Source organism: Enhydra lutris, unplaced genomic scaffold (assembly GCF_002288905.1).
Source record: "Enhydra lutris kenyoni isolate GAN:26980312 unplaced genomic scaffold, ASM228890v2 scaffoldscaffold21, whole genome shotgun sequence".
Taxonomy (NCBI): domain Eukaryota; kingdom Metazoa; phylum Chordata; class Mammalia; order Carnivora; family Mustelidae; genus Enhydra; species Enhydra lutris.
This window is the reverse complement of record NW_019154105.1, coordinates 63,018,408-63,036,508: the sequence shown is the minus strand read 5'-3', so window position 1 is coordinate 63,036,508 and position 18,101 is coordinate 63,018,408. Positions and strand designations below refer to the sequence as shown.

The following is an 18,101-nucleotide window of genomic DNA, read 5'->3' as shown; positions in this document are numbered from 1 at the left end:
GCTAATTGGTAAGTTGGGGAGAGCAATGGCCTGGCTCCTCTCTCATCTGGGGGTCTGTCTGGCTGGAGAAGCACATACTCTCTCTTCTGTGTTCTCAGTGTCTCAGGGCAGGCCTGTCCCAGAGCCCGTCAGTTCATAAATACCACCTTAGGAGGCTCTCCTGGACAGCAGACCTAAAGCCAAGTGACCAAGCAGTCTTTGTCCCTGAACGTGACATTTTATCCCATCTCTTCCATTCCTGCATCCATCTTTCCACTGTTGTCAAATGTGGGCCAGAAAGCGGGATGTTAATTTCTGGTGACCTCAAATACCACTCACAGAGACAGGACTTAAAAGTTTCCCTTCTGCTTAGGCTGCAGCATCTGTCTCCTACAACCCAAACGGTCCTGCTCAGTGCCACTTTCCTGACCCCTGTGTCTGGAGCATTGCCCTAGCACACCGCCTAGGCTAATGTTTCATTTCTATGCATTAAATATCCTCTCCTTCTCATAATGGAAGTAAGGCCACCTTACTCCTTTTCCCTATTTTTAAGCACCGAGGACTTCTCCTCAACTGACAAGAGGGCCACCAATAAATGAGACCCAGCTACAACTACGAACTGCGGGTGAGGCAGGGTGGGAAAGACTGCAAGAGGGCTGTGGTGTGGATGAGTTGCATTGATGACCCTGATTCACTACCTCCCTACGTGTGTGTCCTTTGCTCTATAACTGTGCACCCCCTCCCACTCTGTGCACTTGACCACATGAGTTACCCTGGCCAACAGGATCTTAGCTGATCTGAAGCTTGAAAAACCACTTGTGTTTCCCACTTCCTCTCTGGGACCTGTGTGCTCGCTGTGAGAATATGCCTGCGCTAGCCTGCTGGAAGATCAGCACGTGGCACAGAGTCAAGGCCAGCCTAGATCAGCCAGTGGACCCCCAGGCATGCTGGAGAACTTCTGCTAAGACAAGATGCATTGCAAGGGCAAGACCTATCAAGACGAACAGAAGTTCACCCATAGATTCGGAGATGATAAATACTATCATCCTAAGCCAATGAGTTTCAAGGTAGTTGGATAATTATTATGGCAATAACTGACTGTTGCAGGTCCCCTGTCCCCCAAATTACCCACAGACCAGACAAGGTGTACCTCTCATAGTGCCAGACAAGGTGCTCAGTCATAGAGTGTGTTTTGTTTATGCTCAGAGGTTCCAGAGCAAGACTGTCAGTATCCAAATCCCAGGGCCACCACCTGCTAGCTTTGTGTCCTCGGTCAAGTTAACCAGTCCTCAGTTCTTGTCTGTCTGTTTTAAAATGGGAATAATAATGTGATCTACTTTCCACAGATGAGAGGCTTGAATGGTCTAATACATGTGAAGTGCTTAGAATGACAAAATTCTCAGGTGAGATGAGCTATTAATGAGTTTTCCCATCCCTCTTACCCTTGCCCTCGCCCCTTGGAGGGCTGGAATGCTGGTCTGATGCTCCCCCCTCTCTCCCCATCTCTCCCCATCACCGGGCAGAGTGCCCAGCACAGTAAATATCCAGTGTTTGCTGAACATCTGGTGTGAAACTCAACTTTTATTAGCAGAGATGCAAATTTCACAATTCTCTTTCAATCTAAGGCCAACAACATCTTTGTTCTTTGCATAAAGCACACGTGTAATATTTATCGTTTTTTATAACCGGACTTCTCCTTCACTCCCTACTGTGCTGTGACATAAACCTTTTTCACTGTCAGGCATTTACGTGCACTGCCCATTCCGACTGTGCTTACTGATGCGTTTCCTGAGAGCTTTTGCCGACGAAGCAGCAGGGATGGAACTGGACAAATAACCACCTTCCACCGACCCATAACCTGGCTAGTTTGGGGGCTCAGATCCCCTCGGCTCTTTCTCAGCCATGTTGGTTTTGCTCCAGAGCCTCCCCCTTCTGACAATCAACCTCCTACTCTGTAGCCTGACTTCTGGATGGTTTGCCTCTTCACAGGCCCCAAGAGAATCTCCTAGAACACAACCCACCGATGTCCCTTTGTGTGTGCGTTGGGATGGGAGGAAACTCTCCTCTGGTTCCAGCCCTTCTTTATAAGCTTGCGGCTCTCAGATGGGGGAGGGCTGTTAACCAGCATCCCCTGGCGGGGAATAGGGCTCAAGTGCCACCCACACTGCCATGCTCTTGAGAATTTCGTGACTCTGGGCAGTCTCCTGAAGAACCCCTGTAGCTCCCAGCATGTTTTTAAAGGCCTCCAGAAACCAAAAACTGAGAACCATGGCCTCGGTCAGCTTACAGCAGCCCTGGACGCCTCAGTTCTTTTGCATAAACAGTGAAGGTAATGAAAATGTTCTCTGATTCCATGTTTTTACAGGAATATTATAAATGAGAAAATGGATACCAACCATACACTGCTAGGCAAATAGAGGCAATTAATAATACCCCATTTGTTACTTCAGAAAGTACTTAGGTTATTTGGATTTTAAAAAGCATTGCACAAATTGTATTAAACTAAAGACTATATAATTCTCAGTTTTTTTTCTCAGAGTGGACATTAGTGAAATTGAGATCAGAGGATAGGATATGAATAAGATAATGGACAGAGTTCTCAGAATAATGACAGCAAATGCTACTACGAACCTCATATGTATCATCTAGTCATTATATATAACAAGCCCAGAGGGAGGTTTCTATCATTTCCTCCTACAGATGAGGGTCCCAAGGCTCAGGAAGGTTAGAATAAGGTCAGGGAGCAGAGCTGGGCATGTGAAGGCCACACAGGTTCACCCAGCCCCTCCTGCCTCCTGCGCAATGGGGCTGCTGTCAGCTGTCTCCTACAAGAAGGATGCCTTGTTCATTCCATGTTGTCTATCTCTGGGCAAAACGGGTTGCCTTTTCGGGGCCCTGTAGGAATGCCTCTGATTCTGAATGCTTGGCAGCTGACCCAGCATCTTGCCATTCAGGGGATTTAAGGGAAGCGACCTAAGACCAGTCCCCACCCCCATAGTGGGTGTTGTGTTTTTCTCCCGTAAAACGGGCATACTTTGTCTCCTTTGCAGGGATGCTGGCACCCAGCCCCGGGCCGGCAGGACATGGCTGCTCTTTCCATACTTGCACATTTCTTCTCCTGTGAGTGTTAGGACAGCAGAACTGGGCAGTGAAGAAGTGAGAATATAAGGAGAAAGCCAAATAGACCTAAACCGTTAAGATAATAGGTTCGTATTGTCTTGTGCTTGGGACCACCTGAGCGGCGGCAATGGTGAGACACCACCTAGAAGTGAGCAGACCTGGGTCTTATCCTGCTCTGCCCTGGCTTTTCCAAGCTCCCTGTGTGATCTGTGTCCCCACTGCAGACTGCTGGGAAGATAAAGCAACACAGAGTGTCCAGGGGCATCCAGCACAGCACCTGCAGAGAGGAATGGCACCAGGTCCCAGCATGCCCTGCAGTGCTGACTCCGTGAAGAGGCTGGAACAGTGTGGGAAAGGCCATGGGCCCCTACCTTTCTCGGCTCCCGCCTGGTCATGCTTCTCAAAGAGCAGGTAGCGTGGGCTCTCAGGGAGAAAGGGCAGGCTCACCAGCTGGACCAAGGCCGGGACAGCAATCACTCCGAACAGGTATGGCCAGGTGCTCTCCTGATGGGAGAAACAGGAGGCCAGTGAATGGTTGTGGCCTCCAGTCATCCTGCTGGGGCTGGGCCTCTGGAAAAAACAGCGTTGGCCCTCTGCAGAAGTCCCTCCCACACCGCTGTGATCCCCACCAACAGGCTGAGCAAGGGAACGGACACAGGGTTAGCCTCACATGTATGGCATTCTCTGTGCACAAGGTAGGTCAGTTCTCATAACCACCTCTGAGGTGGCGACCTGGGAGGCTCAGGTGGGGCTAGGCCGTGCAAGGGTATCAGGGCTGGCTGATGCCATGACCCCTGGGGCATCATGGTGAGCCTTCCTGGTTGTGCGGCCTTGGAAACCACGCTCGTGGCCCCTGGAAACCTGCGTCTCTTCACCCACGGGACGGGGACAGCCGCAGACACTCCACAGGCTGTCCTGAGGGTGCGATCAGATAGAGCTTGGGCTGTGGGGCCTGGCACACAGTAGGTGCACGGAGAAAAGGACTGTTTTGTTGGTGCCAGCCCCCAGATGCCTCCAGGGCCCATGAGATGCAGCCCATTTTGGTCCTGTCGGAGGACATACAAGGACAGTGGCTGGAGCTTCCCTGATTCTTGCAGGTGGGTGTGCTGGGGCTGGGGTACAGCTGGCCCCTGAGGCAGGAGATTCTTCCGTGGCTGGGGCCCGAGCAGGCAGGGCCCTACAGTCTGCACCGGAGGGGCATGTGGGCCACCTCAAGCAGCACCCGTCGCCTCAACGCAGCTCGCGCGCAGCAGGTGCTCTTCCTATGCTGGTCAGAGCGGCATTCTTCTTGAGCTGCTTTATTTCTTTATTTATTTTTAAACCCAGGTCTACAGAGGGAGCTCTCACGGGGTCTCCGCAAGAAGAGAAGGCCAACGGGAGGCAGTTCTGATGGGGAAAAGGCAAAACACTCAATGCCAAATTCTTGGCATGTTCTATTTCCTCAAAAAGCAAAAGGAGGCCCGCAAGGAGGCACCTTCAGAACTAAAGACTTCACACAATGAGCCACAGGGCCGCTGCACCAGGGGGAGGCTTGGGTAGCTTCAGGTCCGGTTCTGAGCGCCCTCGGGGGCAGAGCGTCCCTCTAGGGTTCTCCCAGGGCTGCCTCCTTCAGGAGGCCCTTGAGGCCAGACCCCCGTAAGTTCCCAGTTGTCCGATCTTGGAGAGTCGAGCGGGGAGGGACGCCTGAAGCATGGAGCAGGCCAACTGGCTCACAGAAGGGCAAAGACCAGGTCCTGATTTTCAAAGGACCTTTGGTCCTACTTCCTTTTCTTTGTAGAACAGTGATTTATATTCACCAAACTCCAAACACCAATGCCAGCTTGGGGTTTGGTGAGAGACCAGGGGGGAGGTGGAAGGCAGACTAGCGGTTGCTGAGGGCCAGAGGGAGTGGGGACGGGGACAGTGATTGCCCCCAGGGATGGGCTTCTTTTTGGAGGGATGATGACAATATTTGGGATTAGTAAAGAGCCATGATCGTGCAACTTTGTGAATACACTAAAAACCACTTTAAGTGGTAAATTTTATGGGAGGTGAGTTATAGCTCCATTTTTTTTTTTTTTTAAAGACTGGGGAAGAAAGAAGAGTGTCATATGTGTAAGTGGGACATTCACTATGCCAACTTGGTGTGTGTGTCTTTTTTTTTTTTTAATTATTTTTTTAGAGATGAGAGAGCACAAGCAGAGGGAGGGAGAGAGCGAGAAGCAGGCTCCCCACTGAGCAGAGAGCCCGATGTGGGGCTCGATCCCAGGACCCTGAGATCATGACCTGAGCCAAAGGCAGAGACTTAACCCATTGAGCCACCCAGGCGCCCCTGGTGTGTGTGTCTTGTTGCTGATTTTGTTTTTTCTTAGAGTTTACTTGCTGTGTCAGTAAGAGCAGAACAGAAAGCTGGGGCGGGGGTGGAAAGACAAGGGAATTAACCCAATTAAGCTCCTACTATGTGCCAGGCGTGGTGTGAGCTTGTCACACAACTGTCTCATTTCACCTCCCGGCAGCTAGAGCTGTTGCTGCACGTTCCAGATGTGGAGACATAAAGCCCAGGCTAGGGCCTGCCAGCCAGCCAGCAGCTGTGCAGAGGGAAATCACGCCAAGCTCCTCCCATAGCATCTGCACAGAGGGGCGCTTTCAGGGGTGAGATCCTGGAAGCTGCCAAAGGGAGAAAGGAGGAGAAGAGCTGAAAGGACAGTCTGAGTAGGAACAGCCTGACCACTGAGGCCTAATCCCCCCAGGCTAACCGAGAAACCACCACTGTGGCAGGAGTGCAGGACAAGAGGGGACAGAGACATGGGAGCTGGGGTGGAGGCTGGTCAGGGGCAGCTTGGCTGCCATTCCATGACACTTGGACGTGGCTCCAAGGACCACCAGGAGCTGGGGCAGGCTCTGCACACCTTCCTTGAATCTACAGTCCAGCAGATCTGGTCTGTCAGGGAGCACAGTGAGTGGATTTCTATTATTACTGACAAGCCAAGTCTGTGGTACAGCCTGTGATCTGTTATGTCGTAAATCTTTCCTAAGGACATCACTCTGGTGGCTGTGGTCTGGACTCTGCCTCCGGAGAAAAGCAGATACACTGATCTCAGGGTGGGCCACTCCTAGCTTAGGATGCTAGTGGTCTGGACCAGGGAAAGAGAATGGCAGGAATGTCCAGAGTAGACCCTGGGGGACACTTGACTCAGGAGAAGCCAAGCTTAGCCAACAGTGGAGTTCATGCACTTGGTTGCTATAAAATCCCAAATCCCACAGTTGTCCGGATTTGAATCCTGCCTCTATTGCCCATTCTCTGTGGCCTTGGGCACCCTAAGTGCTTATGCTCAGTCTTCCTGTCTGTAAAATAGGGATAACAGGAATGCCTGTTCACAGGTGGTCAGGAGCGTTCCATGAGTTAATGGATCTATCGGGGTTCAGCAGGACCCCGCACACTGTAAGCATTCAACGAGACAGAGTGTGGTAAGAAGCCCATTACCTAGATTATCTCCTTGAATTTCCACACTGCCCTCTGAGGTACAGACCATTATCACGCTCACATTTCAAAAGTACTCACTGCCCCACAGAGGGGTTACCCAGTTCACTGAGGCCCATTTTGGTCACAGAGCCAGACTGAACGTCAGGTCTTGAGAACCTGAGTTCTGATCCGTGGAGCCTGACCCCAGGTGCCTCAGCTACAGGGGAGGGGTCACAATGGCATAAGACATGGGATCTGACTTTCTCCCATCGCCTCAGGCTGAAGAACCTTCAGTGGCTCTCTACGGTGCTCCTGGGCATTTGGTCCCAGCATAGAACCCAGGACTCAACATTCTGACCACAGTTCGGACTGCTTGCGTCCTGAGGGCAGAAACCGTGCCTGGCACAGCATATCTGCGGGAGGAGCGAGCAAGTGTGGGAAGGGGCTTTTGTACTCACTGATCACCTTCACACAGAGCCCTTGGCAAAATGCTGAGGATAGCCTCGCACTCTCTTTTTCAGGAGCTGCTCACAGCAGAAGGCATTTTTTTTTTTTTTTTAAGATTTTATTTATTTGACAGAGAGAGATCACAAGTAGGCAGAGAGGCAGGCAGAGAGAGAGGCAGAGAGAGAGGGGGAAGCAGGCTCCCTATGAGCAGAGAGCCCGATGCGGGACTCGATCCCAGAACCCTGAGATCATGACCTGAGCTGAAGGCAGAGGCTTAACCCACTGAGCCACCCAGGCGCCCCAGAAGGCATGTTTTAAAGAACATGTATTACTCGCCTAACACAGGACCACGAGGTGCTATGGAAAGTCAATCTCAGGTGAGTCTCCGTGATGCCGGTTAGAGCTTCCTATGTTGGGTAAAATATGAGGTCAGGGTTCTTAACCCTGCTTACTTTACTCAGGAGGAAAGAAAAATGCATCATCTTGTTGGCCAGGATGATTTCCAACTCTCTTTCGGGTAAGATGAGTGGGTTGCACGATAATGCAATTATCTTGTTCCTGAATCTGCAAGGTTTCCTTTTAAAAATTGACTTCTGAGTCGCACTGCCCCCAAGCTGTCAATGACTTCAGGCCTTTCCATAAATACTATCCTCCAGGACTGTGATGAGACAGCTCAAAATCTTAAGTAGAGTTGGAACCACTGATCTTACCCTAAGTCAGGAAGTTAGGAAAGACCTGGCCGCAGGCCCTCTACCCGCAGACAAGCAGGACAGGGGAGGCGAGGCTGGTCAGCACTCAGACCACCAAGGGACAGGCTCCTGGGCCAGCAACTTGGTGCTGCTGGAGGCGAGAAGGGCAAGAATGAAGCCTACCTCACAGAGCCAATGGGGGGACAAAATGAAGTATTTTTCTATTTTATCACATTCAGGATCAGATTATAGTAACAGCTGAATGTTTGTCGAGTACTTTGCGGGCCAAGTTCTGTGCTCAGCGCCCCGCAAACGCAGCACGTGTTATACACACAGCATTCGGGATGCCCTCAAAAAGTACAACCTTGGTTTTTGTCTCCTATGTTCCTTTAATGTTTAGTTGGTAGGGATGCTCCTCTCTGCCCCATCACAGGGGCTCAATCTTAGGATATAGTCTCAGGGTCAGTTTCAAAACAATAATTAAAATAAACCTGACTGAATGGCAAATTTTCTGTCCCCCAGTCCAAGCCTGCTTTGGGCTTGGAGCTGTGGCAGAAAGAATCTGGGGGGCTGGGGGGGTGGGGGGATGGCTGCTTCTCATTTCTCTCCTACTCCTGTCTACCCTCTGCAGCTTTAGGCCCATGTCCAACCCCTCCATCCCACCCCCTCTCCCCTTGGAGTTCCTCTGACTTGAGAGTTTGCATCTCTTTTTTTTTTTTTTTTAAGATTTTATTTATTTATTTGAGAGAGAGAGAGAGAGAGAGAGAACAGGGGTGGGGAAAGGGAGAGCGAGCAGCAGACTCCCCACTGGGCAGTGGGCCTGGATGCCAGGACCTGGGGATCATGATCTGAGCTGAAGGCAGACGCTTAACTAACAGAGCCACCCAGGCACCCCTGAAAGTCTTCTAAAGACTCATGTCCTCTGAGCCCCGAGGAATCCAGGGGCAAGGCTACCATGTGCTGTTGTTGAAGTCCCACGGGGTACTGCTACTGAAATCTAGCCCACTCTGATCTCCAAGCTGAGGGCCCGCGGGGCAGGTTTATTAATTAAGCTTTTCATTTTCTGTATTTTGTGATGCTTTGGCATCCCGGGTCCTTACTGATCCTGCAGAGACTGCCCCTCCCAGGGGTGGCTGAGTCTGGTCGTCGGAAACAACCTGCCAAGAGCATGCTTTCCACAAGCAAACCAACTAGAGCCCACACCCGCAGTGACCTCCTTTATCCAACTGTCACACATCAACCAATATGCCTCCTGCCCTAAGTTCCCCGAAGGTCAGGTCCCAGACAGCTAGATGGTCCCTACAGCCCAGAGCGAGCCTGAAATCATTCAAACTATGCAGCCCTAAACTTGTTCAACCTCGTCTCTGGTGCCGAAACCAAGATAAAGGCTCTAGGCCTTGTTCTCCCCCTGCTCCTTCCACTTCCCGAGGGACCCTGTGCTTGCTCCTGGGGCCCTGTGTGGAGTGGCTTCGGGCCTGCATTTGGGAACTGTGAACAATGAACTCTTCTTTCAAAAGCAGTGTCTCCATGTCTGTCCCCTCAGCATACCTGATTAAAGGCAATCCCAGGCACATTTCAGAGGGGCTGGGCCATCCCCCCACCTCCCCCCCACACACAGGCAGGGCACCAGGCAGGTTCTTGCTGTGGGCCCCCACTTCTCTCTAAGCCGCAGGCCAGCTCTGTTGGCTCTCCTCCAGATTCCTCAAGCACCCAGCGATGTGAACCCAGCCCTCTTTCTGTTCATCTCCAGTGCTCCCCCAGGGCCATGCCTCTTCAATTTAGCCGCACATTGGAATCGCCTGGGGAGTTTTAAAAACTACTGATGCCCACTGTCTCCCCTACTTAGAAATCTTGGGTTCTCTGGCCTGGAAGCGTGGCCTGGGTGCCAGGTTGTTCATGCTCCCCAGGGGGCTCCAGGGGCAGTGAGAGCCCGGGGGGGGGGGGGCCCTCCCCTGGTAGGGGATGATGGTGCAGGGTGCAGAACCAAGGGGCTCATCCCCCACTGCCAGGAGTACTGTTGGCTGTGGGACCACAGGTGGATCTCCCCAGGATGGACCCTTGGAAGACGCTTTGTCCACCAAGCCTGCCCACCCCTCCCCAGGAGCAACCTGCCTCCAGGGGCTGGCTGACGTGGGGACACAAAGGCCTGCCCCTCCTCCTCTGTCTGAAAGTGGGACAATCAGAGGGGCCCTCCGAGGTCCAGAGCTGGGCCAAGGCCTCTGCATGACTGAGGACAGCTCGCCTCCCTCCTCTGCTGAGGGTCACCTCCCTTACTCTCTGGAAGGTATGAGCTGAGCACACGTCCCAGTCAGCTTCCTGCTCACCGACCTCCATCTCAGGGTCTCTTTGCTGGGGAACCCGACCTAGGACACACCTGTGGACCCAAGCCTCCCAATGTCCATGTCCAGCTCTCTTCTTTGCCTGGGGCTCCTCTAATGCCAGGTGCTCGGTGGCAGTTCCACTGACAACTCTTGGTTCCACATCCAAGCCCAGGGTCTCTGACCTCGCAGGCTACCCAGGCCTGGCCCTTGATCACCACCTGTCCAGAAACCCAGTTTGGAAACTTAATGTCTACACGCCTGCCAATGGCCCTCAGCCCTCCCACTGCCATCTGACTGGCCACCTGCTCTGCCGTGGCCCCACTAGTTGTTTCTCAGTCTTTCTCTCATGCATTCCCTCCCCTTCTCTTTTGCTAGCACTGGCCTTAGGGGACCACCTTCCCACAGATCACCTGGATTCATGCAGCAGCATCTCGACTGTCCCCAAATCCTCCACATTCTGTTCCATCCTTCATAGCCTGAGCGATCCTTATGGAAGGTGCCTTTGGTGTTCCAAATTATTTCTCTAAGACTTTTCAGGTGCTTCCCATTGCCCTGGAGGTGGAGCCCAAATTTCTCAGCCAGGGGTATAAAGCCCTGTCTTATCAGAACCCTGCTAGGATGCCTGCCTTGATGCGGGCTGGACAGCAGCGCCGGCGCCTCCGCTCTGGTCCTGCCCATCGGATCTAAGAGCCTCCCTGACTCTACCTGCTGATGCCATGCCTTTGCATGGCCTGCTTCCTCTCTGGGGAATGCCTGCCCCCTACCTGCACAGCACCTACCTATCTTTCCATGTTTAACGTTCCCACCCATGGATGACATCTCCACCAGGTACAGACTTCCAATAAAGCTCTCATTACTTCGTGTAGCGCTGGATTTCTTTCTGGTGTGTGTCTCTCTGACTAGAGTGAGCTCCTCAGGGCCATCGCCCTGCCCTGTTCTTTCATGTGTCAGCCCAGTGCCTGGCGTGTGGCAGGTGTCCAATTAAAACTTGCTGACTGAGTGCAGGCTGGGTGAGATGAAGGGCACAGGCCAGCAATGCTACTGCTGGAGACAGGACTGTGAAATAACACACACCCCTGCTTTTAAAGTACTTTCGTATTTTTAATGCTTCAACTTCCCATATGGTATCCTATAAAAGGGCCAAATGCCATAAAAAATATTCCCCTCGGAGGTCCTATTACAATTTCCAGTTTATAGAAGAGAAAACCAAGGCCCATAGGGCACCTGGGTGGCTCAGAAAGTTAAGCATCTGTCTGCCTTTGGCTCGGTTTTGGTCTTGGGGTCCTGGGATCGAAACTTGCATTAGGCTCCATGCTCTGGAGGCTGACTCTGCCTCTGCTTCTCCTGCTGCTCGTGCTCTCTCTGGCTCTCAAATAAATAAAATCTTTAAAAAAATCAAGCCTAAAGATAAATAAATATAGAAATAAGTAAAAGAGAAAACTGAGGCCCAGAGAGGTCAGGCAACCGATGCAAGGTCCGGTGGGAAACCGGGGCGGGGTGCAGCTGAATGAAAGCCTGGGTCTTCTGATTCCTACATGGGTCTCCTTCCAGGACATTATTCCTGACATCACAACATCACCTTCCCTCACCGTAGCTGTCGAGTGAATAGAGAAGTTATATGCAGATAATATTAGGCTCAACCCAGTCCTGCTTCTCCAGAGAGAATCCCATACAGAACCCATCAGAGATCACTCCAGCTCAGCTCCGATGGCTTTGGCTATTACCGAAACATCGGGGATTCCATCAAGGCAAGGAGCTAGGGCAGCCATTCCATAAGGAAAAACAGTGTGGAAATGTGTTCACCTGCAGAAGGGATGCTGGGGGAAATGTGTGAATGCCCCTCTCTTGTTGAGCTAGGTCTTCCAAGGGCATCAGCCTCAATCACAAAACTGCATGGAATCCCTTGACCTTGCCATCCCCATAACCACCTTTCAGAGAGGGACCCTGCTGGCCTCAGCTTTACAAAGCCCTGGAGGGGGGAACCTGTGCCCAGCTGTGTCTACACAGCCTTGCCGATGGGTCCATCTGTCACCATCTCCACTCTAGGTTGTGCAGAAATCAATACCATCTGACCCTACAGAGCCCAATCCAGGCTACTATGGTTCAAATCACTGTAGCAAACGTATTGTTCTAGAATCACTATTCTTGTATGTATTCAGGTTCTGATTCTATTTCAACAGAACAATAATAGGGATCTCAAGAACATGAGAAATAATACTGACATTATCCTGCAAGGGCATAACATTCACCTCTCACAAAGCTGCTGTGAGTTTTAGGTGTGAGGGAAGCACCCGAGTAGTGACCCATAATTGCTTTTTAAGACAGGCCAGATCCCCGCCCCCCTTCCTACAACATTTTCCTGCTTGTCAAAGGGTTTTGTTGTCCTATGCCTTGCTTAGTTTTTCAAGCAGTCGTATGGGATGGTAAGGTCAGAAGCTACTATTCCCGTTGTACTGATAAGGATACTGAGGTGGAGAGAACAGTGGATCCTGCAGCAAGATCTTCTGTAAAACCAAGATTGTCCCTTCTCCATGTGAGAGAGAGAAATCCACGCAGTTTTAAAAGGTTGTGGTCCTGCGGAGTATCTTTCCGAGTCAACCTACAGCAGGGGACTGGCACCCACTGCATTCAGATTTGCTGGGTGGTTCATACACAGTAACTCAGTTTTAGCCTCTCAATACCCCTGCCTTCATCCGTATCTTACAGTTGAGGAAACTGAGGCACAGAGAAGTTAACTCATGCACACAGTCACACATGTTCTAAATGGCCAAGCAGGGACTAACCCCAGGCGGTATGGTACCCAGCACAACACTCTCAACCCCCACGCTAGCCTCATGGACAGAAGGGACTCCTCAGCTGCACTTTGCTGAGGCAGACCTGACTTTCCTGACTTTACATTTACAGAGATCGCCTTTCTCTTTCCTGCGGAATTAGGTAGGTAGCCCCATTTTCTCTAAATAAAGCTCTCTGCACTTGAAGCCCATTATTAATCCCTTTGTCAGCCTTCTGTGTTCTAGCTGAGTCATCCTGGTTTCTGGGTCTCATTGTTCAGACTCATTCACACCATGCCTTTGTCTGCCACCTCCTCCACCTTCCCCACTGTGGGTCATCTACCATCAGATAGTGTCCTCCAGTGGAACTCAAGAAAGGGAGACAAATATGGTTTGTTCTGAGACTTTAAAAGCATAAGGACATCCATGTGAATTGCATTTTCCTGTTGCTGACCTCAATTTAGGGCCTATGTATGGTGTGAGGCATGATTTTTTTTTAATTTTTTTAACATTTTATTTATTTATTTGATAGAGATCACAAGAAGAGAGAGAGGCAGGCAGAGAGAGAGGAAGGGAAGCTGGCTCCCCACTGAGCAGAGAGCCCGATATGGGGCTTGATCCCAGGACCCCAGGATCATGACCTGAGCCGAAGGCAGAGGCTTTAACTCACTGAGCGACCCAGGCGCCCCGTGAGGCATGAAAGGCCAAGGAGCAGCCCAGGTTACCAAGAGTTCTGTGACCTTGGATGCCAGTCTTTCCCTTCTGTAGCTCTGTTCAGCTTTGGAGTTAGCTCCAAGTTCAAATTCTGGTTCTTCTCCTTACAAGTTATGGGGCTTTGAGCAAATGACTTACTCTTTCTGGAATCACAGTTCTCTCAGCTAGAAAATGTGGATGGTGATGAACACTTATTTTGCAGGTTGCTCTGGGGGTGATAGAGATGATATCCTAAGCATGGGCCTGGTACACAGGTAGGAGCCAAGAGATAGTTCTTTTTCCTCTTTGCTGTGGTCTTGAGCCAGTGCAGGTGGCCCATCCTAATCGAAGAGTGCACTGAGGTTTGACCCACTGCTCTGAGCCTGACATGGGAGTCTGGGTTGAGTATACGAAACTCACATCTCAGATCCACACAGGAAGTCTAGGAGTTGAGGACCAGCATACCAGCTCCCAGGGGCCCCCACTGAATTTCACCAGCCACTGCCCCTTCTCCTTGTTTGCTTTCTCCCCCTGGGGCCTCTGTCCAGCTAGCTGGTACTCCTACTCTGGACACAGACAACCCTGGTGGCCCTCTGCTGAGCGCACTGAGAAGGAGCATGGCACCTCTCTATCTAGGGCACTGTCTCCTCATCTGCGGGATGTAGGCTGCATCAAGGTACACATGCCCATCCCTTCCATCCAAGTGCCCTTGGCTCTCAGCACATGTAGGGTGTGAGCCCGGACTTCTAGAGTGCTGCTAGGATCTCCTTTCCTCAGCTCACTCACGTTGCCTTCATTCAGCCCGGGCGCATGTCCTGAAGCACAGGGCTGAGCAGAGGGCAGTAACAGCAGGAACAGAGGCGCAGGTGGCGAGGCCTATCCTTAGCTCCAGCCGGGGAGTCCTGTTCACAGCTTTCTTGCCTCCGCCACCCCCCTATTCATAGAGCTGTGGTCAACACGTTCCAGCCCCTGAGTGCCTGTTGCACTCAGATGAGCAGAGGCTCCACTCAGTATTACTGTTTTTTATGAAAAAGGGTCTTTTCAGAGCCTCACTCTTTCTCCTTATCTTTCAAATACCTTAAATGTTAGGAGACCAAACCCAAAGAAAGCGCAGAGATTTCAAGCCAAGGGCTATTTTCTGGCACTGCTTCGGTAGAGAGGAGAGAGACAGAGAGAATCAATTCTGGATATCAGCAAAACGCAAATACAGCTCAGTCTCTTGAGTCTGCCTTCAGCTCAGGTTGTGGTCTGAAGGTCCTGGGATCAAACTCTGAGTCAGTCTCCTTGCTCAGCAGGGAGCCTGCTTCTCCCTCTCCCTCTCCCTCTGCCCCTCATTCATGCTCTCTCTCTCTTTCTCAAATAAATAAAGTCTTAAAACAGACAAACAAACAGCCTCCAGAGTGTGTGCTGATCCGGAGTTAAACAGGAATCATTGAGGAGTCAGACTAGCAGGATGAGAAAGCCCAGGCAGAATGTATGTTCCTGCTCCGGAGAAACATTCATTTCTGATGGAAAGAAGGTTAACATTTTCCTAACCCCCGAATTTGTTCTTTTGTGATCCAGACTCTGAACCACTCAAGGCTTTCCAAGGAAAGAATAGGCAGGAACCGAAAGTCTAGGTATTGTTTGAGAGGAAAGAATAAGAGAAAACAGGGTGATCTGAGTCTTCAGAACTGAGAAAGAACACAAGAGTATAGTTTCTGTGATGAGCTGAAAACTGTCCTTCTCTTGCTTAAAGCTCTGTGGAAGTGGCAGAACTTCATGTAGGGGATGGCTATATGGACATCTAAGGAGACTGGCCCCCGAGAGTCACAGCTGCAGACAACATCAAGGGTCCTTCAGCCTGGCTGGACAGAGAGAGGATATCTACCACCGGCAGAGCCACCTGCTACCACAAGGACATCCGGACTGGGCAGGAGGCTGGGCAAGCGTAATCTGCTGAGCCGATTCCCTCCCAGACAGAAGGAGCCACGGAAGAAACACTGGGAGAAACAGCAGAGCACATGTAGGCCTTGGGGTCCTAATACAACCCGGAGAAGGAAGCGAGTGCCCAAGGAAGCCATTCACCGAGACTCTGGTTGGCCCCAGGGAGTGTGAACTTGGGTTGGACTGAGTGGGCCGTGGGAAAATAAAGACACGTGGCTTCTTGCTTGTGTACCTGGGATACAGTGTTCTAACCACTGGGGACAAGTGCTGGTCTTGCAACGCTCACTGGGAGAGGGTAATAGGTAAAAGAAACAAACAAGCTTGGATGACAAAGCTCACACAACTCCCCGGTGTCACACACTGAGGCCATGAATTCCAACTACTTTCCTACCGCAGCTTTTACCAGAACAGCTCTCAGAATTAAACTGACATCCACCACTTCTGGCTTCATTCCTTCCCCACCTTTATATGATTTCAAAAGGCATGGCCGCTTTTGTCTCTGGTTGTGGTGAATCAATTTCCTCATCTCTGTTGTCACTTTCTGGAATTTTGGGGAGACATTTGTTTTGTTCTTGGAATCATTTTGGAATAGGTAATTTTTTTTAAATTTAATTTTATTTTTTCAGTGTTCCAAGATTCATTGTTTATGCAACACACCCAGTGCTCCATGCAATACATGCCCTCCTTAAAGAAATACTCACTATCAGTCTCAAAACACACATCTTAGGAAGAGAAAAATATTGTTACAGTACAGCTCCACACTGGTCTTATTTGGTTCTTGAGACTTAAACTTTGCCATGCTCCACGCACAGAGACTTGTGGGGTCAATGTCAAAATGTAATTATGGGCTCATTAAAGTTTGGCTTTAAAAAAAAGTGCTATTTAGGTATTTGGGTTTTTTGAGAACTTTCTTTTATCTAAAAGACATGCACTTGTTTTTAAAGAATAAGCTAAAGATGCCAGTACCCAGATTTTGTAAATGCTTTCCATTGCTCCCAGTGAGAAGAGAAGGTATGTAAACTTTTAAATAGGAATCTAAAAAAAATAAAAAGCAAAAAAAGAAAACCCAAAACAGAAAACCTTGAAAAGTAAACTTGTCAGAGGGGACAGGGAATTTACAATGGATTTATTTAACATTTGGGTGAATGGCTGCAGAACTGGAGTAGCTATGGAAATAGCAGGGGTGAGCCCATGATGAAGGTGGAGAGGGAGAGGGCTCTGGCTTCCAAGCTCCAGGGTAGAGCTGATGAAGTTCTCTGTGCTGGAGAAGCCAAGAACCTAATCCAAAGCCAGACCACCTGGGGTTGGGTCCTGACACTCACCAACTGTGTAACCATACATTAACTTAACCTCTCTGTTCCTCAGTTTGCTCATCTGTAAAATTAAGCACACAGCAGAGTGTCTTCCATGAAGTGAGAGCTTGGTAAGTGTTTGACCAATAACAAAAATGACAAAGTTAGAGCTCTTTTGAAAGAGATTTCTGCATTCCAGGAGTCAGATCTTTCTGCTATGGTCAATTAATTTCTTTTTTTTCTTCTTTCTTTCTTTCTTTCTTTCTTTCTTTCTTTCTTTCTTTCTTTCTTTCCTTTAAGACTTTATTTATTTATTTTAGAGAGAAAGCACACATGTGCGAGAGAGAGTACATGGGGGAGGGGCAAAGGGAGATGGAGAGAAAGAACCTCAAGCAGACTCCCAGCTCACGGAGCCCGATACAGGGCTCCAGCCCACCACACTGAAATCATGACCTGGGCCAGAACCAAGAGTTGGACACTCAACCAACCAAGCCCCCCCGCAGGTGCCCCTGCTTGGTCAATTTTGACTCAAGGACTGTATGAGCCAAATGTCCTGTAACTCCTGTATTGTAAGTGCTTTGCAAAAGCCCTAAAATCATATACATTTATGGTTTTGATGTTCTTTGACCAAGTCTCTATGAGTCATGAGTTAGAGTACTTAAATTCTTCAATCCTGAAATTTTAAGTTTTCAGGTCATATATCTGTTACTCTGGTCCAGGGACTTGGCAATGGGGAAGAATTTAGCTCTGAATCATTCTGTCTTGCAGATGGCCCTGAACCTATTTTTGCCCTGGCCATGGGTAAGAGGTGGAGAACAAAAGCCCAGAGAAGGAAGGTGCTTTGCCCACGGTATGACAGCTGAGCAGTGACTAGAGACTCCTCCACGGCATCAACCTGCCTGTCCCATAGCCCCACATTATCCTGTCATTTACAGAGCTGGAGTAGCCCAGGTGCAGACATTTGGTGCTAAGCCCCACTGGCTTTGACTTCTTGCTCTATGGACATGATATTTAACTTCTACAATCCTCAGTGTCTTTATCAGTAGAATAAGGATAATAAAACCTACATTACAGACCTTCATGACAGTGAAATAAGTAGCATGTAAAGTGCTCGGGCTGGTGTCCAGTTCTGAGTAGCACAGTGTTTACCATTGTTACCATTTCACACTACCCGGAGCGCCAGGCCATGGATGAGGGGTTCTAGCATAGTTGTCCCTTTGGAAAACTTGTTTAAAACTATGCCTGCTTAGACCTAGATTGGGAGGGGTATAGGGCACCCTCACTCTCCATTGCCCTGGGCTGCATGAAGAGGGACTTTGCCTACATACTCCTGGCTTTCTGCTCCACCCCATTCTCACCCCCACACCAGTTACTGGGTTATTGGGTGGCCACCATTGATCCACACTGGCTGGTGGGGTGGA

At 50.2% G+C, this 18,101-nt stretch overlaps 1 protein-coding gene across 3 annotated transcripts in view; it reads right to left on the bottom strand.

Moving 5' to 3' along the window:
* Positions 1 to 18,101, bottom strand: part of LOC111149099 (solute carrier family 2 member 9) — a 200,610-nt gene that overhangs the window by 99,964 nt on the left and 82,545 nt on the right. For all 3 annotated transcript variants that reach the window (XM_022506018.1, XM_022506019.1, XM_022506017.1), the window contains one exon: positions 3,471 to 3,603. In XM_022506018.1, the coding sequence (XP_022361726.1) occupies positions 3,471 to 3,603 (133 nt within the window). The remainder of the gene's footprint in view (positions 1 to 3,470; positions 3,604 to 18,101) is intronic.